The sequence below is a fragment of the Tripterygium wilfordii genome, chromosome 14, assembly GCF_013401445.1.
Source record: "Tripterygium wilfordii isolate XIE 37 chromosome 14, ASM1340144v1, whole genome shotgun sequence".
Classification (NCBI taxonomy): domain Eukaryota; kingdom Viridiplantae; phylum Streptophyta; class Magnoliopsida; order Celastrales; family Celastraceae; genus Tripterygium; species Tripterygium wilfordii.
Window position 1 is genome coordinate 3,384,161 of NC_052245.1, and position 22,642 is coordinate 3,406,802.

The following is a 22,642-nucleotide window of genomic DNA, read 5'->3' on the forward strand; positions in this document are numbered from 1 at the left end:
CACCACCACAAATAACAATTCCTTCTACTACGACATCGAACTCCATGAAGGGAGTCGAGGATTGGGGCACCAATTTTTATTGGTCAAAATCCTAATTGCCCATGATCCATGATATGCTTAAAAAGTTATTTCATAGATCGTCACTACTCTTGATTTCTGCAAAATAATCATATGCTAGCTACGTACTCCTCTTGTTTTCTACAAAATACTCATGTTATGAAGAAATAATCTTAAATCATACATGAATAAAAAGTCATTTAACTGAACAAGGAAAACAATCTTTCTTCTCTATTGTACTCAGAAACGTTGAGAATCAAATTAACCATGACCAAAACAATGTACAGAGAATGCATAAAAAATGTATATATAAAAATTATTTTAACGGTGACATATACAATCTAGATAAATCTATCACATTTGGTATGTAAAAGCATATTACTAGACAAATGGTAGAATTTGTTAGATTATAATATAAATTATGTGAAATGCTCTAACTCAATAAGTTAATTTAGTGGGTTTAAATGACACAAGTCACTAATTTAACATGGTACCGGAGCAAAAGCTCTTGTGTTCGAATCTTAACCTCCACAATTTAAACCCCCATTTATTATTGTCCCAAGTGTGGGTCCTTTGTGTGAGCCCCTAGTGTTGGGCCTTGTTTGTTGGACCATTGGAGTTGTGCAGTCCTTGTTTGTCGTGCAAGTGTTGGGTCGTCGGAGTTGTACACGGGTCGTCGGAGTTGTACACCCCACACGTGAGGGGAGTGTTAGAATATAATACAAATGATGTGAAATGTCTCAACCCAACAAATTAACTTCTTTGGTGAATGACAAAGTAATTAATCTTAATACACAACGTTGCACATGCCTGAATTATTTATGTACCAAAATGGTTGTATTGGTTCCGCCCTAATCCCTCTACTAACCATTCTGTGCCTCCACTCATTCTTGACTACGTTGTCTTATGATTGTTTTGCATAGAGAATGGGGGAAAAGATAAGGTACTCATTCAATCAAAAGGAAAAAAAGAAGGTATAAAATAAATAGCGATTCAACCTGATTCTATCTATTTTAGACATTGGAATTAAGGATTGAAACTAACATGGTGAATTATTCAACTTATTTTGAAAGGCCATTGAAACTAAGAAGTACTCTTAAGGGAAGGAGTCCATGTGTTCTAATATACATGGGAAACTATTCCAAGGCAATTAGGAAATGGAATATAAAGATTTTGTTTAAATTAGAAGATTTTGTTCTTGAGAATATGATCCTAATTGCTCGTTTGGTTTGCGGATTTGGAATTCTGTCAAATTATCTGTTTTTAAAAAAGACATTATAAGTATTTAATTAAAAATAAGAGAGGATTCCAAGGATTCCTCCCAAAAATGCGAGGAAAGGAAAAATCCTCCTTTGGATGAATCCAACTTTCCTTAAAATTCTAGGCAAAAGAAAAAATCTTATTCCTACAAAGCTGAATTCTACGAACCAAATGACACTTAAACCTGTATATAAGATACACGTCATGAATTACTTTCCTCACACTTCATATTTTTTTGTTTGAGATAGTGACAACACATATAGTTGTGATTAAGACTAGATGGGCATGTCAATGGCACAATTTTTCTCTGTATTTGTGTTGATGATCATACCAACCATGACATATGCTACATTCAGAAGCCAGAGTCTCGAGGTGCAAAACCTTTTGAAGCGTCTAAACAAGCCTCATGTCAAATCTATCAAGGTCGGTTATATACATATGTTATTCTACATCTAGGATCCTACTTGTGCATAAGAGAATTTATATGTATAAAAAACATATATATTACTGAACATATAATTTCTCTTTACATTATTAACTAAAGTTCAAATTTGAAATACTCTTTTGCACAGGTTCTATGACTGGCGCACCATTTTCGCGTACTAAAGAGTTTAGAAAATTTTGAAAAATAATAGATGTTTAGTATTTTGTATAACAAATTTAACAATATATTTTTGTTCGAAATAAAAATTCAATTCATTGTGATCTGACATGAAAATTCTAGACCGTGATATTACTGAACATATAATTTCTCTTTACATTATTAACTAAAGTTCAAATTTGAAATACTCTTTTGCATAGGTTCTATGACTGGTGCACCATTTTCGTGCACTAAAAGAATTTAGAAAATTTTGAAAAATAATAGATGTGTAGTATTTTGTATAACGAATTTAACAATATATTTTTTGTTCGAAATAAAATTCAATTCATTGTCATCTGACATGAAAATTCTAGACCATCAGATGTAAACTCAAAAACTCGATGTTTCGATCAAGATGAATTTGATTTTGTTTGGAACAAAAATATATCGTTGAGTTCTTTATGCTAAATATTACACATTTATGTAATTTTTTTAAAATTGTTTCAAAAATATTTGGTAAACCAAAATAGTGAATCGGTCATGCACAGGTCCTCCCCTGGGTCGCCGTGAGATCTAATACATGCGAAACTATTCGAAGTCAATTAGGAAACATAATATAAGAATTTTATTTATATTAAGGGACATAATTAGAAGATTTTGTTCTTGAAAATATAACCCTAATGGTTCGTTTGGTTCGCGGATTTGAAAATGGGAATGGAATGAAGATTCCAGAAATACTATCTTCCTGTCATCTTCATTCCTTGCCAATCTATTTTTCTAACATCATTGATTTCCTTGGTAATGTTTGGTTAGAGTAAAAATTATGATTATTTCATGTTGTATGATAGATTTAAATTAAAGCAATAACATTTTTATTTGAATATTTAAATTAAAACTGTAAAAAAAATTTGAAAAACATAATTACAGAATATTGTCGAAATTATATATATTTTTTAAAATGATATTATAGATATTTAATTAAAAAATATAAGAGGATTCCAAAAATTCCTCTTCTCTCTTTGGCAGGAAATGAGAATTACTCTTTTTGTTTTTGATAAATATGAGAATTGCTCTTTTGGACGAATCCAACTGTCATTGAAATGCTAGGATTCCAAGAATTCCACCAACCCGACATAGGAATCCTTGGCAATGGATCTCGCCAACCAAATGACACCTAAACCCGTAACCCACATATAAGAGGCATGTAATGAATTATTTTCCACACACCATATTTTTCTGGTTGACATAGTGATCACACATATAGTTGTGATTAAGACTAGAGGGGTGTGTCAATGGCACAATTTGTCCTCGTATTTGTGTTGATGATCATACCTACCACGACATACGCCACATCCAGAAGCCAAAGTCTCGAGGTGCAGAACCTTTTGAAGCGTCTGAACAAGCCTCATGTCAAATCTATCAAGGTTAATTGTCCCCACACATTTTATTCTACATCTAGGATCCGACATGCACATGTTTGGGTTTTGCATGTTTCAAATCAACGGCAAAAACATATGTCCATATTTTAAGTCTGGATAAGAGAAAATAATATATAGATATATGTATATAAACATATATTCTTTGATTATTTAGAGATATGTGAACCCAACTAATATGTGATGGTTTTATGATGGTGTTGGGTTTTTGTATATGGTTGAGTGAAACAGAGTCCAGATGGAGATATAATTGATTGTGTTCTTATTCATAATCAACCGGCTTTTGATCATCCTTTACTCAAGAACCATACAATTCAGGTGAATGTCTATACTTTTATTCTTCCATGACCAAGTGCAGGTATGTATGTATATATTTATGGTTTATGTATTAATTTTGATATAATAAGATTTCACTTTCATTATATAGATGAGACCGAGTTCTTTCCCAAAGGAGGATACGATCTTCCCGAGGGAGTCGAAGGGAGGATCCTTTGAACAAGTATGGCACTCGAAGGGAAGTTGTCCAGAAGGTACAATTCCTATCAAAAGAGTAACCGAAGAAGACATACTGAGAGCAAGCTCTGTCCGAAGATTCGGAATGAAGAAGCCTCACACCTTCCCTCCATCGTCAAGTCCTGAGGTAGTAGGCAACGGTCAAAACCTAGGCAACGACCATGAGGTATTATTGATCTAGCTACTTGTCTAATGTTGATGCTTTCATGGATGGAAAGTTTTTTTAAATTTTTTTCTGTTGGTTTGGTCTTTGTTTAGTATGCATTCTGTCGTCTGCAAGGTGGCAAGTATTATGGTATTAAGGCAAGTTTGAACATTTGGGAACCTTTTGTTCAATATCCTTTTGAATTCAGCGCATCCCAAATGTGGTTAGGAGCAGGTCCTCCTGATAAACTCAATTCGATTGAAGCTGGTTGGCATGTTAGTGTTATCATCACCCGTCAACTTACTAGTAATATCCTATATTTACCATTCTTTCTTCGTTTCTCCATAGCTTAACTTTGAGTGTTCTGTAAACAAACAGGTCTACCCATTTAAGAATAAAGATCGCCAGACACGGCTATTTATTTATTGGACTGTAAGAAAATATTCAACATTATTTTTCATTTATGTTTCTTAGTTAAATTTGTTTTAAGCTGACTAGAGCACAATTTATAGAGCGATGGATATCAATCTACGGGTTGCTATAATCTGGAATGCTCAGGCTTTGTCCAAACCAATACAGAAATATCTGTGGGGGCAACTATTACACCTGTATCCACGTATGGAGGTGGACAATTTGAGTTAACTTTCCAGGTTTGGAAGGTAAATTTTCAAAAACCCTGAACACCAACTCTTCTTCTTCTTCATTTGTTAATTTGTGATGACCATATAATGTATTTATGTATAGGATCCCAAAGACGGCAACTGGTGGTTGCGTGTTCAGGATGATACGTTGTTGGGATACTGGCCGGCGTCACTCCTGCCCAACTTGAAAGATGGTGCTTCAAGGGTTCACTGGGGAGGAGAGATTGTGAACTTGAAGGTAAACGGGAACCACACGACAACAGATATGGGGAGTGGGCATTTCGCAGAAGAAGATTATGGCAAAGCCAGTTCATTTAAGAATCTCCAAGTAGTTGATGAAACCGACACTCTACGAACTCCTAATGGAATCTTCACCGTAGCTAGCCATGAATCCTGCTACAACATCAAACTCTATGAAGGGAATCCACAGTGGGGCACCTATTTTTACTATGGCGGTCCTGGTCTAAATCCTAATTGCCCATGATCCATGTTTTGCTTGAAAACTTATTTCATAGACTACTCTTGTTTTCTGCAAAATAATCATGCTATGTAGTACTAATGTTATATCATACAAAAAAATAGTAATTTAAAGAACAACAATTTTTCTTCTCGATTGTACGTTCTGAAACATTGAAATTCAAGTTGACAATGACCAATGATAAATAAAAATTAACAATGACAGAGACAGTCAAATGAATGTATGACATTTGGTATGTATACAAAAGCATATTACTGAGCATATGGCTTAACTGTGTTGCACATGCCTGGATTTTCTATGCACATGTATATAATTTTTTTCTTATATTGTTTCAAAAATATTTGGTCCACTAAAATAATGAACCGGTCATGGGACCTGTGCACCTCCCCTGGGTCCCCGTGAGATCTAATACATGGGAAGCTATTCCAAGTCGATTAGGAAATAGAAGATAAGAATTTGGTTTAAATTATGGGACATAATTAGAAGATTTTGATCTTGAGAATATAACCCTAATGACTCGTTTGGTATGCGGATTTGAATACTATTTTTTTTTGTCATCTTCATTCCTTGTCAATATTTGAATCACACTCTTTTACTATTTTTCTAACATCACTGATTTCTTTGGTCATGTTTGGTTAGAGTAAATTTATAATTATTTCACATTGTATGATAGATTTAATGGTTAATTATACTTTTCGTCACCGAAAGATCAATTTCATTCACATTTAGCACCGAAAGATTTTTTGCTACAAAGTGGTCACCCATTATTCCAAAATGAGACAATTAGGGGATTCGGTCAGATTTACTACAGTAATGGGCAGGTTCCCACTGATGTGGCATCTATTCAATTTATTTGGGTAAACATCTGCTTATGTGGCAAAAAATGAAAAATTAATAAAAATGACGTCATTAATATTTCTTTGCCTCTCTCTCTTCTACCTCCCTTCCACCCTCTCATCTCTCTCTACTGGTTAGACAACGCAATCACTAAGATCATGCTCAATTGGTAATTATTTGTCAGACATGACTTCAATAAGCCTACTTGCAATATAACCCACTCTCTAGATAATAAAAAAAGCTCAAGGAATCAAATCTTTGGATCTAGGTTTCAATCCAAGCGTGAAAAAGATAAGAGAGGCCAAGTAACGATCGATTTCGGATGACCTGCTCAAAATCCACCTCTGTGCAAGAGGGAGAGGTGACGGCAATGAAGTGAACTCCCTAAGATACTTGGATTCATGGAGATTATTCAAAAAAATATATAAAATTCAAAGAAATACAAATTGGTATCAACAACAACTTCTCAAAATAAACCAAATTCAAAGAAAATGAAAGCAACGAAGATGATTTTTTGCAGAGATGAAGAACAACTGGGATTTTATTGAAGAAGATCTCGCTTCTATGAGAGAGAGATGAGAGAGTTGCAAAGAATTTTTTTTAATGGAAAATTATTTTTTATTAATAATCTAATTAGAATTTCCATGTCATATGTCAAAGATAATGTTTGTTGCCACATAAGCATTTTTGACCAATAATAATTAAATGGATGCCAAGTCAATGGAAACTCTGTCTGATTTTGAAGTAAATCTGATCGAGTTCCTTAATTGTCTCATTTTGAATCAATGGGTGATGATTTTGTAACAAAAAATCTTCGGGTGATAGAAATGAACAACTGTTATCTTTTGGTAATGAAAAGTATAATTAACCCTATATTTAAATTAAAACAATAACATTTTAATTTGAATATTCAAATTAAAAATGTAAAAAAAATTGTTTTTATGCGATTATATTTAATCAATGAAAAATAAAATAATATAAAATAACATTTTTGAAATACATAATTGTGGAATATTGTCGAAATTATGTGTTTTTAAAAATGATATTATAGATATTTAATTACAAAATAAAAGAGGATTCCAAGAAATCCTCACTTACCAAAAACAAAAAAAAGAATTCCTCCCTTTTTGGAAGGAAAGGATAATTGCTCTGTTGGACGAATTCGACTTTAATTGAAATGCTAGGATTCCGAAAATTCCACCAACCTAACATAGAAATCCTTGACAAAAGGAAAACTCTTACTCTTGAAAAGCTGGATTTCGCCAACCAAATGACATCTAAACCCATAACCCACATATAAGGGCATGTAATGAATTATTTTCCACACACTTCATATTTTGGTTGAGATAGTGATCACACATATAGTTGAGATTAAAACTAGATGGGTGTGTCAATGGCACAATTTTTCCTTGTATTTGTGTTGATGATCATACCTACCATGACATACGCTATATCCAAAAGCCAGAGTCTAAAGATGCAGAATCTTTTGAAGCGCCTGAACAAGCCTCATGTCAAATCTATCAAGGTTAATTGTACCCACACATTTTATTCTACATCTAGGATCCGATTTGTACATGTTTGAGTCCCGCATGTTCCAAATCAACGGTAAAAACATACGTCCATATTTTAAATTTACATAAGAGAAAATAATATATAGATATATGTATATTCTTTGATTATTTAGCGATATGTGAACCCCCAACTAATATGTGTACGGTTGAGTGAACAGAGTCCAGATGGAGATATAATTGATTGCGTTCTTATTCACAACCAACCGGCTTTTGATCATCCTTTACTCAAGAACCATACAATTCAGGTCAATGGTCTATACTTTTATTCTTCTATGACCATGAGTAGATCTATGTATGTATGCGTGTGTGTGTATATATATATATATGTATGTATGTATATGGTTTATGTATTAATTTTGATATAACAAGGTTTTACTTTCATTTTATAGATGAGACCGAGTTCTTTCCCAAAGGAGGATACCATCTTCCCGAGAGAGTCGAAGGAAGTATCGTTTGAACAAGTATGGCACTCGAAGGGAAGTTGTCCAGAAGGTACAATTCCTATCAAAAGAGTAACCGAAGAAGACATACTGAGAGCAAGCTCTATCCGAAGATTCGGAATGAAGGAGCCTGGCACCTTCCCTCCATCATCAAGACCTGGAGTAGTAGGCAACAATGAAGATCCGGGCGATGACCATGAGGTATTATTGGATCTACTTGTCTAATGTTGATAATTTCATGGATGGAAAGTTTTTCAATTTTTCTGTTGGTTTGGTGTTTGTTTAGTATGCAGTAAGTTATACGCCAAACGGCGAGTATTATGGTGCTAAGGCAACTATGAACTATTGGGAACCTTTTGTTCAAGATGTTAATGAATTCAGCTTATCTCAATTGTGGGTAGTAGCAGGTCCTGATTCTAAAGTCAATTCGATTGAAGCTGGTTGGCATGTTAGTGTTACCATCACCCATCAATTTATAATAATATTAGACATTTCCATTCTATCTTCCTTTCTCCATAATTTAATTTGGGTGTTTTGTAAACAAGCAGGTCTACCCAGATCAAAATAAAGATGACAAGACACGACTATTTATTTTTTGGACTGTAAGAAAATATTCAACATTATTTTTCATTTATGTTTCTTAGTTAAATTTTTTTAAGCTGACTAGAACACAATGCATAGAGTGATGGATATGAATCAACGGGTTGCTACAATCTGCAATGCCCAGGCTTTATCCAAACCAACAAGAATGTAAGCCTGGGTGCCTTTATTACTCCTGTATCCACCTATGAAGGTAGCCAATATACTATCACTATACATGTTTGGAAGGTAAATTTTCAAAAACAACCAACACCAACTCTTCTTCTTCTTCTTCTTCTGTTAACTTGTGATGACCATATAATGTATGTATGTATGTATGTATGTATAGGATCTCAAAGACGGCAACTGGTGGTTGAGTTATGGAGATGGCAAGGTGTTGGGATACTGGCCGGCGTCACTCTTCACCTACTTGGAGGATAGTGCCTCAACGGTTCACTGGGGAGGAGAGATTGTGAACTTAAAGGTAGGCGGGAGACACACCCTAACAGATATGGGGAGTGGGCATTTCCCAATAGAAGGTTTTGGCAAAGCCAGTTATTTTAGAAACCTTCAAATCGTTGACAAAACCAACACTCTACGGACTCCTCAAGGAATCACCACCTTAACAACCCATGAATCCTGCTACAACATCAAACTCTATGAAGACAGTCCAAATTGGGGCACTTATTTTTACTATGGCGGTCCTGGTCGAAATCCTAATTGCCCATGATCCATCATATGCTTAAAAACTTATTTCATAGATAATCACTACTACTGTTCTTTTTCTACAAAATAGTCATGCTATGGGTTGAAGGTAAGGTAGTACAGATTCAATCAAATGCAAACGAAAAATTGGTATGTAATAAATAGCGATCCATCTTGATTCTTTTAGACGGTTTGAGTTAAGGAATAAACAAAACATGCTATTGTTCCTACATGTCAGAAAAGTTTTCTTGATACTTTCAAAAGCGCTCCTTGTTTTGTTTGTAAAAAGTTGTTTATTTTTTTCATTGCTTGGTTGATGGAAAATATGATTTGAATACAAAGATATGTTTTTTTCTGGTATAAATATTTTATAATTAATGTGTGTGACAATACATAATAACAATAATAATTACATATGATTATACTATATGAGAATAATAAGAACCCCTTATATTTTGATTTTTGAGACAATAGACAACATGAACATGATCCGACAATTCGAGTATGTAACTATTTGTACCAAAAATAACCCTCACATACCAGCTAACACGTGGGGAAATGGGATGCATACTTGTCAAGGGCCAACCAATCTCCAGCTGATACATGACAAGGGCAGAATATATTTATTTTTCATGTTTATTCATTTTGCAGATTTTCTGATGATTACTGACCTGAAATTTAGGAAACAGTTGCTGAGAATCGAGAGTGTCTAAAGATCAATGTCCAAAACGCTACAACTGATGAAATTATTGTTTTAACCGTTTATCCTTTTTCCAAAAGGCTACATTCGCTCCCTGCTGGCAACCAGAACATACGTTTACACACGTCAATATTATTTCTGGATATGCCTGAGCCCAAGATCCTGTATTGCCTGCAAACATAATTGAATGGAACTACTTACTACATGAGGGCTTCAACACACTCATCTAACATTGTCCAGTACCGTCAATCAGATTGGTTAATAGGGTTCATAATGTTTTCGACACACACACACACACACATATATATATAAAATTAAGTAACAATATGTAAGTACTTATCCCAATCTATTTCAAGAATTGAATTACATTGCTTATTCAAAGGTGGGTTGCTCAAAGATTTGCGTTATTCCAATGACAATATTACCAAATGACAAAAAATGTTGGCTTTATTGATGCAAAAATATGTGTCATATTTGAATTGATTAAAAATTTACTTGAAATGAATCAATCAAATTTCATATTATTTGATGATGTTCTTTTTAATCAAAAATCTACCCAGGCCACTAGTTGGAGTGATAAGACTGGTGTATCACTCTAATAACCAGAGTTCGAATCCCCCTCCCCCGTTTCAAAATAATCTACCCAAGAGACTGTGCACCTTTGTAAACACATGTCCATTTGTTTGAGGAAAAGCTGACATATTATGTAAACAAACAAACATTTTGAATCTTTGAATCAATCTTTATCGGTATTATAATGTTTTGTAAAAATAATTCCATTTTGGGTGGACTAATATTGATTACATAATTAGTTGGCATATTCATTGAATTACCAGGGTGTTGACCATATATAGGTAAAAAAAATTGTATAATTTGGGAAACAAATTAAAGTGTATGTTTTCTTTCACTTCAAGTTGTCGTTATCCAATTTATCTAGCAGGAAACAATTGGAACTAAGTTACTCTTAAAGGAAGGAGTCTGTGAGATCTAATATACATGGGAAACTATTCCAAGTCAATTAGGAAATGGAATATTCAGAGATTTCGTTTAAATTAGGGTAGATAATTAGAAGATTTTGTTCTTGAGAATATGACCCTAATGGTCCGTTTCGTTCACGGATTTGGAAATGAGAAAGAAAAGAGGATTCTTGAAACACTATTTTCCTCGTATCCTCATTCCTTACCAATGTTTGGATCACACTTCTATACTACTTTCCTGACATCATTGATTTCTTTTTGCCATGTTTAGTTAGAGTAAAAATTACAATTATTTCACCTTGTATGATAGATTTAAATTTAAAAAAAAATAACATTTTAATTTGAATATTTAAATTAAAAACTATAAAAATAAAAAAATTGTCTTTTGTGTGATCATATTTAATCAATGAAAAATAAAATGACATATTTAAATATATAAATGTGGAATAATGTCGAAATTATGTGTTTTTTAAAATGATATTATAGATATTTAATTAAAAAATAAAGGAGGATTCCAAAAATTCCTTACTCAACAAAAAAAAAAAAATAATTCCTCCCTTTTAGGAAGTAAAGGAGAATTGCACTTGTTGACGAATCCAACTTTCCTTGGAATGTTAGGATTCCAAGAATTTCACCAACCCAACATAAGAATCCTTGATAAAAGGAAAACTCTTACTCTTGGAAAGTTGGATTCCACCAACCAAATGACACTTCAACCCATAACCCACATATAATATAAGAGGCATGTGATGAATCTTTTTCCACACACTTGATATTTTTCTGGTTTAGATAGTGATCATACATATAGTTGTGATTAAGACTAGATGGGTGTGTCAATGGCACAATTTTTCTTTGTATTTGTGTTGATGATCATACCCACCATGGCATACGCTACATCCAGAAGTCATAGCCTCGAGGTGCAGAACCTTTTGAAGCGTCTAAACAAGCCTCATGTCAAATCTATCAAGGTTGATTATATACACATTTTATTATACATCTAGGATCCGCCTTGTACATGTTTGGGTCCCGCGTGTTTCAAATCCACGACAAAAATATATATCCATATATATTTCAAGTCTGCATAAGACATATAATATATAGATATATGTATTTAAACATATATTCTTTGATTATTTAGAGATATGTGAACCCTAACTAATATGTGATGGTGTTGATTTTTTGTGTATGGTTGAGTGAAACAGAGTCCAGATGGTGATATAATTGATTGCGTTCTTATTCACAACCAACCGGCTTTTGATCATCCTTTACTCAAGAACCATACAATTCAGGTGAATAGTCAATACTTTTATTCTTCCATGACCAAGTGCAGGTATGTATGCATATATTTATGGTTTATGTATTAATTTTGATATAATAAGATTTCACTTTCATTATATAGATGAGACCGAGTTCTTTCCCAAAGGAGGATACCATCTTCCCGAGGGAGTCGAAGGAAGGATCGTTTAAACAAGTATGGAACTCGAAGGAAAGTTGTCCAGAAGGTACAATTCCTATCAAAAGAGTAACCGAAGAAGACGTACTGAGAGCAAGCTCTGTCCGAAGATTCGGAATGAAGGAACCTCGCATCTTCCCTGAGTCGTCAAGTCCTGGAGTAGTAGGCAAGAGTCCATACTTAGGCTATTCGCATGAGGTATTATGATCGACTTTTCTGATATTAATACTTTCATCTGATCATGAATGGAAAGTTTTTCAATTGTTCTGTTGGTTTGGTGTTTGTTTAGTATGGAGAAGTTTATTTGCCAAACGGCGAGTATTATGGTACTAAGGTAACTATGAACGTTTGGACACCTAGAGTTCAAGAACCCAATGAACACAGCGCATCTCTATTCTGGATAACAGCAGGTCCTCGTGATAAAGTCAATGTGATTGAAGCTGGTTGGCATGTTAGTGTTATCATCATCACCCATCAACTCCTACTTACCATTCTTTCTTTGTTTCTCCCTTACTCAACTTTGTTTGTTCTGTAAACAAACAGGTCCACCCATCTCTACATAAAGATAACAAGACACGGCTATTTATTTATTGGACTGTAAGGAAATATTCAACATTATTTTTCAGTTTATGTTTCTCAGTTAAATTGTTAGCTGACAAGAGCAAAATTCATAGAGCGATGGATATCATAAAAAGGGTTGCTACAATCTGCAATGCTCAGGCTTTGTCCAAGTGGACAAGGAAATAACCCTGGGTTCATTTATTAGTCCAATATCCACCTATGGAGGTAGCCAATTTGATATCACTTTAGAAGCTTGGAAGGTAAATTTTCAAATAAACACAACAACAACTCTTCTTCTTCTTCTTCTTCTTCTTCTTCTTCTTCTTCATCATTTGTTAACTTGTGATGAGCTTATCATGTATGCATATATGTACATATATGTATGTATGTATGTATGTTTAGGATCCCGATACAGGCAACTGGTGGTTGCGTGTTGGGGACAAGCTGATAGGATACTGGCCGTGGGTACTCTTCAACTACATGAAGAAAAGTGCTTCAAAGATTTACTGGGGGGGAGATATTGTGAACTTGAAGGTAGGAGGGAAACATACCACAACAGAAATGGGGAGTGGGCATTTCGCAGGAGAAGGTTATGGCAAAGCCAGTTTTTTTAGGAATCTTGCAATCGTTGATGAAACCAACACACTCACTCTTCCTGAAGAAATCATCGACCCAAAATTCAATGCCTCCTGCTACAACATCATACTCGATGATCAGACTCTAAAGCCAGAATGGGGAATCTATTTCTACTATGGTGGTCCTGGTCGAAACCCTAATTGCGCATGATCCATTATATGCTTAAAGACTTAATTTCATAGATAATCACTGCTCTTGTTTTCTGCAAAATAATCATGTTTTCTACAAAATACCATGCTATGTAGTAGTAATCTTATATCAAATAAAACAAAAAAAAATAAATATTTCTTCTCTATTGCACTCCCACAAACATTGAAAATCAAGTTAACCATGACCAAAACTATGTAGAGAAAATGCATAAAAAAATGTGTACATAAATTATTTTAACAATGATGCTGATGATAATATTAATGATAATTTTGACATAAACTTATATTATATAGGAATAATAAGAGCCCCTTCTATTTTGACCTTTGAGAGTGAGACAATTGCCAACATGAACATGATCCGACAACTTGAGTATGTAACTCAAAATGAGAATTAATTCGATAGAATATAAATTAACTGTATAACAAATAATAATAAAAGAGAATTCAAAAAAATTTAATATATGATTAAAATTAAGGTTACGTATCATAGTATTAGACCACAAAATTTTCAATTAACATTATTTATTTTAAGTTTAAATTTGAAACACTCTTTATGATTGGTTTGTTTAGTGAAAAACTAATTATTAGTGAAAATATTGCTTAAAATTTTTATTATAGGAAAATTGTTAACTTTTTGACATCTTGCCAAAACGGCTCAACAATTTTTTGATTATTTGTTGTTAATGGAAAAAAAAATTATTATCTAGTCTATATTATTTATATATAAACATAAAAGATGTTTTCAAACTTGACGTACAATACTTTTTATATTAAATCAAGTTGTTTTTTCTTTAAAAAAATCTCGTACTAAAAGGTTATTAACTTACATGTCCAAAGTTCCATTCCAATTAGAAGTGCATTTATCAGTAGTATTTCAAAAAAAAAAATTACATGACTTATATTTTCATAAACCAAGAAAACATACTTAGAATGCCATTCATTAAAACAATAAGCCAGAGAAAAAAAAAACGACCATTAAGACTTCAGGATTATCCTTCAAGTGAGCCAGAGACCACATAGAGAATTGTTACATATAGATTATTATGTGAAATCAATCCTAATTGATTCTCCTTAATTTTCCTTAAAAACACACCCACTTTAATAGTTAGAGATTCAATGGATATTACAATTGATTCTTTGAATCAATGAATCAATCTTAATTGATTCTCCTCAATTGTCATTTAAAACTGTGGATATGATTTTTGCATTTAGGTATTATCCGCTTCGGGTTATCTCTCTTGTTGGTCACTTGAATACTCAGTTTTCCAAACTAAAGAGATTATGGATTCGAGTGGAGGAGGCGGGATAATTTCATGAAATAATTTGTGACAGGAGGGTAGAATGCGTGTAGAGGTACCACGAAGTGGACAATACCTGAATTATGAAGGGTGTTGGGTTGTTGGCCATATATAGTGAAAAAAGTGTATAATTTGGGAGACAAGTTAAAGTGTATGTTTTTGTTTCACTTCAGAATATTCTGTACAGAGAATACAATCATGGTGTAATTGTTCAATTTAAACAAGGCCATTGAATCTTTCAAGTACTCTTAAAGGAAGGAATCCATGAGATCTAATATACATAGGAAACAATTCCAAGTCAATTAGGAAATGGAATGTAGAGGATTTGGTTCTTGAGAACTTGACCGTAAACCCATATATAAGAGACATGTGATGAATTATTTTCCACGCACTTTATATATATTTTTTGTTGAGATAGTGATTATACATATCGTTGTGATTGACACTAGATGGGTGTGTCAATGGCACAATTTTTCTTTGTATTTCTGTTGATGATCATACCCACCATGACATATGCTACATCTATAGAAGTCAGAGTCTCGAGGTGCAGAATCTATTGAAAATCCTTACGAATTCAACTTATCTCAATTTTGGGTAGTAGCAGCATAGCAGGTCCAGATTATAAACTCAATGCGATTGAAGCTGGTTGGCATGTTAGTACTATCATTATCCAACAACTTCTATAAATATTATTTATAAACATACCAATCTACCCACATCTGAATAGAGATGACAGGACACGGCTATTTATTTATTGGACTGTAAGAAAATATTCAACCTTATTTTTATTTATTTGTCTTGGTTAAATTATTTTGATCTGACCAGACCACAATTAACAGGTGGATGGATATGGATCTGCCGGTTGCTACGATCTGCTATGCTCAGGCTTTGTCCAAGTCAATAAGAAAATAACCTTGGGTGGAACTATTGGTCCTGTATCCACCTATGGAGGTAGCCAAATTGGTATCACTTTACTTGTTTGGAAGGTAAATTTTCAAATCCAACACAACATCAACTCTTCTTCTTCTTCATTTGTTAACTTGTGATGAGCTTATCATGTATGTATGTATAGGATCTCGCAAACGGCAACTGGTGGGTGCGTTATGAGGATGACAAGGTGTTGGGATACTGGCCGGCCTCACTCTTCACCTACTTGAAGGATGGTGCTTCAGCGATTCACTGGGGAGGAGGGCTTGTGAACTTGAAGTTAGGCGGGAAACACACCACAACACTGACAACAGAGATTGGGGAGTGGGCATTTTCCAAGAGAAGGTTTTGGCAAAGCCAGTTACTTTAGGAATCTTCAAATCAACGATGAAACCAACACTCTACTGACTCCTCAAGGAATCACCACCACGGATGACAATGGCCCCTGCTATAGTATCGAAATCCACGAAGGGAGTCGAGACTAGGGCTCCTATTTTGTACTATGGCGGTCTTGGTCGAAATCCTAATTGCCCATGATCCATGATATGCTTAATTATAGATAATCACTACTCTTATTTTCTGCAAAATAATCATGCTAGCTATGTACTACTCTTGTTTTGTACAAAATAATCATTCTCTGTAGTAGTAATCTTAAATCATATAAAAAAAAGTCATTTAACCGATCAAGGATAACAATCTTTCTTCACTAGTGTACTCTCAGAAAAAATTGAAAATCAAGTTAACCATGACCAAAACAACATAGAGAAAATGCATAAAAGATGTGCACATAAATTATTTTAACAATGACAAAGACAATCAAGATGAATGTATGACATTTGATATGTAGTAAAAGCATATTACTGGACAAATGGTTGAACTGTGTTGCACATGCCTGGATTTTTTATGCACCAAAGTGGTTGAATTGGCTCGGCCCTAATCCCTCTGCTAACCATTCTGTGCCTCCACTCATTTAACCGATCAGTTGCCTCTGCAGACCTCTTCTTACCTGTTTGATCCCGATTCCCTGACCACAAAGTCTCTGCCATTGCTGAAGTTCTAGGCCAAATCCTTGCATCTAAGACTGTTGGGTCCGCTTGTTCTGACCACAAGGCAACCTCCCCACCCAGCACCAATTTGGCCTCCTCCTCACTCAAGCCATATGTTATGTCATAGTTATATATGGTTTGCCATGTTTTGAAGGGTCCACACCACGATCCGCCATTTCTCGTGCTATTACTAGTTGGCGACTGATCACTAGTTGGCGACTGATCATATTCGCTGTCGTTCCCAAGAAAGTCACCATGGCCACAATCCAAGTAGTAGAAATCAGCAGATGACACAATAGCCCGGAAACCAGCATCAACAATCCGTTTTGTGTTGTTTGGCCCATTATTCCATGTCTGTAAAATGGTCCTTTCACGAGGAAGAATCGAAGCATTCACCTTAATATTGGCATCTAGTAAAACATCTTCCCAATAAACAACAGTGCGATTTAAGGACACGATGTAAGGTAAAGTGGAGTTGATGAACATCTCAAGGAGCTCACTGAGGGTTCCGTTCTTAGACAAAAAGGATTGAATGGCAGGATCAGCTTTCCAACAACCAGGGATGATCTCATCTGCTCCGCCATGGTAGAACGGCTCTGGGAATAGGCTGACCACATCATTGATGACATTTTTCAGGACTTGGTAGGTCTTGGGGTTCAAAGGGTTCAGGTGCCCCGTTCCTGGCTCGGATGCAAGCCGGTCAGCCCATTCGGTCCCTGCTGGATACCAGAACATGTTTGCACACGCCACTATTTCTGGGTATGCCTCAGCCCAAGATCCTGTATGGCCTGCAACCAGAAATCAAATTATCATTATCTTCATGAATACCTGAATTGAATGGAACTATTTACTACATGAGGGCTTCAACACACTCATCTAACATTATGAAATTGGAATTCAATAGTCCACTGACAAGGGACAATCATATTGGTTAACAGGGTTCAATGGTTCATCATGGATTTAAGTAATTATCCCAAACTATTTCAGGAACAGAATTGCATTGCTTATTCAAAGGTGGGTTGCTCAAAGACTTTGCATTACTCCAATGAAAACATTACCAAATCGACCAAAAATATGTGGGTTTTATCGATGCAAAAAGCTGTCATATTTGAATTGATTACAAACTTAGAAACTATCACAGCCTCCTGAATTAAAGCATCAAAGTGTTTGCCTTTAACTAAAATTAACGAACTCACCTGGAGAATCGATTTCCGGCAGAACCCTAACACCATGTTCGAGACCAAATTGAACGATTTTTCTCACATCATCCGGCGAGTACTGCATGTTCGGCCCATAAGAACCCTTCGCGGCTAGGTTTGGCTCTGATGGAACCACCAATGGAAACGAGTGAGAGTCCGTAATGTGCCAATGAAACACATTCAATTTATTAGCACTCATAGCCCCAATTGTTCTCAGTATGTCCTCAACTCCATAGTAATTCCTCGAAGTGTCGAGCATTATCCCTCTGTGTCCAAACAGTGGCGAGTCCGTCACATAAAGCCCTACCGGCACTAATGAGGGGTTTCCCCACACGAGCTGAGAGAAAGTCTCCAGTCCCCTCATGGCACCCCAGACGGTCTCCGCCGTGAGAGTGGCTGCGGATTCGTTGGAGGGGATGCTGAGAGTGTACGACTCCATGACACCGTGGTGAAGCGGGTAGACAAGATCCGCGACATTGATTGTGAGAGTCTGCAGATAAGGGATAGAATTGGAGATATTGACAGAGGGATTGATAATAGGGCGGTGGCGCTCGGTGAGAATGAGCTTTCGATAGCGATTGACGGCGGCGGAGAGGTATGTCTGAGGAGGGGAGGTGATAGTGAAGTTTGGGGAAAGAAGAGTGGCTTCAGGTTTGGGCCAAGACAACGATCTGGGCTTGGGCCAAACGTTGATGCCGTATTGGGCCTCAACGGACAACAGCGGAGAGACCAAGAGAGAGAGTAGGAGGATTCCGACCATCTTCTTCATCGCAGGTGTCACAAAGCAGAGGATCCAACCAGTACATATATAGAGGTATCTCCCAATCTCTTCCCTCTCCGGCTCTCCCTCTCCTTATAAAATAATGGATAATGGTTTTTGTCTGCTTGTGATTTGTTGGCTTTTATTTGTACTGTTGTTGAAGCTGACCAACTAGATTACTTTTGAACCCAATTGTGACTTTTCTTCCTTCCTTCCATTTTTTGGGTTCAATGGAGTTCATAGATTTTCACTGCTCTTTAGCTTTATTTTAATGGTGGTTGTGGATTTCATTATGGGTTGTGGCCAGACACAACAAAAATAATTAAAAAAAACAAATAACCATTAATGACTTAAAATTACAGTAAGACGAGCATCAAATCCATGACACTTGAATGCTTTTTGTCTTGCGCCTGTTAAGTTACCAAAACAGCTTCTTTTTTTAATTGCATAACAAGAGGCCGGCTTTCCCAGAAACTGACAATAGTCAATGAATTGAGGTTGTTTAATGGTTTTGTAGTGTATATTTATTTATCTGTGCTCTCTTCGTTTTGCCGTCTCATAAGTTCTGGTTTCAACCCTTCCATTGTTGCAGGGCCGACTCCATTTTAGAATATACTACTATATAGATATGAAACTGTTCCACATTTCTTTTTACACCATATGTAGTTAACATTTAACGTAGGACAAGATGGGAGTCATGTTAAGATTTATTCCTGGCAAAAAAACACAAGAGAAGCTATCAGATGGTTTCAATGACGATGATGAAGGAATAATATCGGCCATTACAAGTTTGTAAAAGGATAGATAAAAAAAATGAAGAGAACATCAATGTGTTCAGGTTCAGGTTCAGGAGAAGAAACTGTGTCAACCATAAGTAAAATGTATGATGATCATGGCATGTATATTGTAGGGAGAGGGGAAGGTTTTAGTACACAGTTGAGTGGAGTACCCGGAGTTGGGAGAAATTGAGGATGACATAGTGATGCAAGCCCAACCCATTAGCACAATATTGTTCGTTTTGGGATTTCAATCTACATGACTTTAAAACAAGTCATGCTAATTAAGAGTGCACTAGTCCATATAAAGCGCTTCGTAACTTCCTACTCAGGTGATGATGAGATGGGAGGAATGATCAGCCACCTTCCACTAGAGAACCTTCTACATCATTGCTTCTCTATCCCTTCCTCAAAGACACATCCTCTTATGATCCCACATACATCTCACCCGAACTGATCCGCCCAGATCCGCCCATTAATACAATATTGTTCGCTTTGGGCCTCTTACCCACATGACTTTGAAAATGTGTCATACTAGTTAAGAGTGGGCTAGTCCATATAAAACACTTCATAGCTTCCTACTCACACGAGGCGATGGTATGATGGAAGAATGACTAGTAACCTTCCGAACCTCCTGCCATATAAAGCGCTTCGTAACTTCCTACTCAGGTGATGATGAGATGGGAGGAATGATCAGCCACCTTCCACTAGAGAACCTTCTACATCATTGCTTCTCTATCCCTTGCTCAAAGACACATCCTCTTATGATCCCACATACATCTCACCCGAACTGATCCGCCCATTAATACAATATTGTTCGCTTTGGGCCTCTTACCCACATGACTTTGAAAATGTGTCATACTAGTTAAGAGTGGGCTAGTCCATATAAAACACTTCATAGCTTCCTACTCACACGAGGCGATGGTATGATGGAAGAATGACTAGTAACCTTCCGAACCTCCTGCATCACATAGTGTCAGGTGAGTCTGCAGAGAAAGCATCTGTTCTGGTGATCCAACAGCATGCTCCCAAAAGAAAATCTGTTGTTGATGTAGGGCCTATGACTTGGCTATTGGGAGATCGAAATTTGGAACCCTTTGGTAGTCATACGAGCAAAAGATATGCCATTTTTTCGCTCATTTTGGAGAGAATTAAACATAGGGGGTTCTGGTGTTTCAAATCTTTGTCTTGCTTTTAGTATTTTGAAAAGGGTCAAGACATAGTTGTCACAGCATCAAACTACCATCTCAGTTGAGGCATTTCGTCGAACACCTTGTGTGCACCTTGAAACAAACAGAATTGCAATTGAAAGCCAATACTGATTATTCCATAGAATAGGAGACTTCTTTGTGAATGTAACTCTTGAGAAAATGACAGAATTAATAAACCAACCTCATCAATGATATGGTTCATTAGTGTGATGCAAAAGTAAGAACCTTTAGACCTCTAGAGATACATATATGTACATCAAACAGTAGTCAATAGCGATTGACTAACCTCTCCTAGCCACAACAACTAACAACAGCTTTAACAGTTTATTATAAGACAACAGATGTTTTCTTAATTCAGTTTGTACCTTGAAGACTACTGAATCGGACATACCCTAATATTAGATACCTCCATTTGATCAGTTTCAACTTAAACGGCACGCATAGTATCATAATATTGTTATTTCACTATCAACACATTCCCACACGTCCAAGTTACCTTGTATGTCCTGAGTTCTATTCACACCGATAGAAATATGTTCGTGGTCGCGCATTGGATTTTGACTCAAGTTACTCTATCATTATATGAGAAACTTCTATGCGTACAGGTCTGATGGCTTGAATTTAAGCTCATATCGAATACCCAAATGGAAAATTCAAGATGTCGTTCTCCGTTTTTTTTAAAGAGATTTTATTCTTCTATGCTTATATATGTGTGTACTTCTTTCCTTGGCTATTGGGAGATCGAAATTTGGAACCCTTTGGTAGTCATACGAGCAAAAGATATGCCATTTTTTCGCTCATTTTGGAGAGAATTAAACATAGGGGGTTCTGGTGTTTCAAATCTTTGTCTTGCTTTTAGTATTTTGAAAAGGGTCAAGACATAGTTGTCACAGCATCAAACTACCATCTCAGTTGAGGCATTTCGTCGAACACCTTGTGTGCACCTTGAAACAAACAGAATTGCAATTGAAAGCCAATACTGATTATTCCATAGAAGAGGAGACTTCTTTGTGAATGTAACTCTTGAGAAAATGACAGAATTAATAAACCAACCTCATCAATGATATGGTTCATTAGTGTGATGCAAAAGTAAGAACCTTTAGACCTCTAGAGATACATATATGTACATCAAACAGTAGTCAATAGCGATTGACTAACCTCTCCTAGCCACAACAACTAACAACAGCTTTAACAGTTTATTATAAGACAACAGATGTTTTCTTAATTCAGTTTGTACCTTGAAGACTACTGAATCGGACATACCCTACTATTAGATACCTCCATTTGATCAGTTTCAACTTAAACGGCACGCATAGTATCATAATATTGTTATTTCACTATCAACACATTCCCACACGTCCAAGTTACCTTGTATGTCCTGAGTTCTATTCACACCGATAGAAATATGTTCGTGGTCGCGCATTGGATTTTGACTCAAGTTACTCTATCATTAGATGAGAAACTTCTACGCGTACAGGTCTGATGGCTTGAATTTAAGCTCATATCGAATACCCAAATGGAAAATTCAAGATGTCGTTCTCCGTTTTTTTTAAAGAGATTTTATTCTTCTATGCTTATATATGTGTGTACTTCTTTCCTTGGCTATTGGGAGATCGAAATTTGGAACCCTTTGGTAGTCATACGAGCAAAAGATATGCCATTTTTTCGCTCATTTTGGAGAGAATTAAACATAGGGGGTTCTGGTGT

At 35.7% G+C, this 22,642-nt stretch overlaps 5 protein-coding genes across 5 annotated transcripts; 4 read left to right on the forward strand and 1 right to left on the reverse strand.

Moving 5' to 3' along the window:
• The first annotated feature begins 3,189 nt into the window (after positions 1 to 3,189).
• LOC120014107 lies at positions 3,190 to 5,116 on the forward strand. Its single transcript, XM_038866028.1, has 6 exons — positions 3,190 to 3,321; positions 3,565 to 3,651; positions 3,761 to 4,012; positions 4,105 to 4,266; positions 4,504 to 4,650; positions 4,736 to 5,116. The coding sequence occupies exons 1-6, from the start codon at positions 3,190 to 3,192 to the stop codon at positions 5,114 to 5,116; spliced, it is 1,161 nt and encodes a 386-aa protein (XP_038721956.1).
• Positions 5,117 to 7,385: 2,269 nt separating this feature from the next.
• Positions 7,386 to 9,267, forward strand: LOC120014108. The gene is made up of 7 exons (XM_038866030.1): positions 7,386 to 7,472; positions 7,677 to 7,763; positions 7,908 to 8,159; positions 8,245 to 8,406; positions 8,507 to 8,560; positions 8,640 to 8,786; positions 8,887 to 9,267. The coding sequence occupies exons 1-7, from the start codon at positions 7,386 to 7,388 to the stop codon at positions 9,265 to 9,267; spliced, it is 1,170 nt and encodes a 389-aa protein (XP_038721958.1).
• Positions 9,268 to 11,743: 2,476 nt separating this feature from the next.
• LOC120014109 lies at positions 11,744 to 13,719 on the forward strand. Its single transcript, XM_038866031.1, has 7 exons — positions 11,744 to 11,887; positions 12,122 to 12,208; positions 12,319 to 12,570; positions 12,662 to 12,823; positions 12,916 to 12,969; positions 13,047 to 13,193; positions 13,336 to 13,719. Exons 1-7 carry the CDS (start codon positions 11,744 to 11,746, stop codon positions 13,717 to 13,719), a joined length of 1,230 nt encoding a protein of 409 aa, XP_038721959.1.
• Positions 13,720 to 15,059: 1,340 nt separating this feature from the next.
• LOC120014110 lies at positions 15,060 to 16,313 on the forward strand. Its single transcript, XM_038866032.1, has 3 exons — positions 15,060 to 15,071; positions 15,856 to 16,002; positions 16,089 to 16,313. Exons 1-3 carry the CDS (start codon positions 15,060 to 15,062, stop codon positions 16,311 to 16,313), a joined length of 384 nt encoding a protein of 127 aa, XP_038721960.1.
• Positions 16,314 to 16,628: 315 nt separating this feature from the next.
• On the reverse strand, positions 16,629 to 19,071 carry LOC120014388 (beta-hexosaminidase 2). Its single transcript, XM_038866329.1, has 2 exons — positions 18,186 to 19,071; positions 16,629 to 17,777 (listed from the first exon to the last, which is right to left on the reverse strand). Exons 1-2 carry the CDS (start codon positions 18,955 to 18,957, stop codon positions 16,801 to 16,803), a joined length of 1,749 nt encoding a protein of 582 aa, XP_038722257.1. The 5' UTR covers positions 18,958 to 19,071; the 3' UTR covers positions 16,629 to 16,800.
• Between the last annotated feature and the right edge of the window lie 3,571 nt (positions 19,072 to 22,642).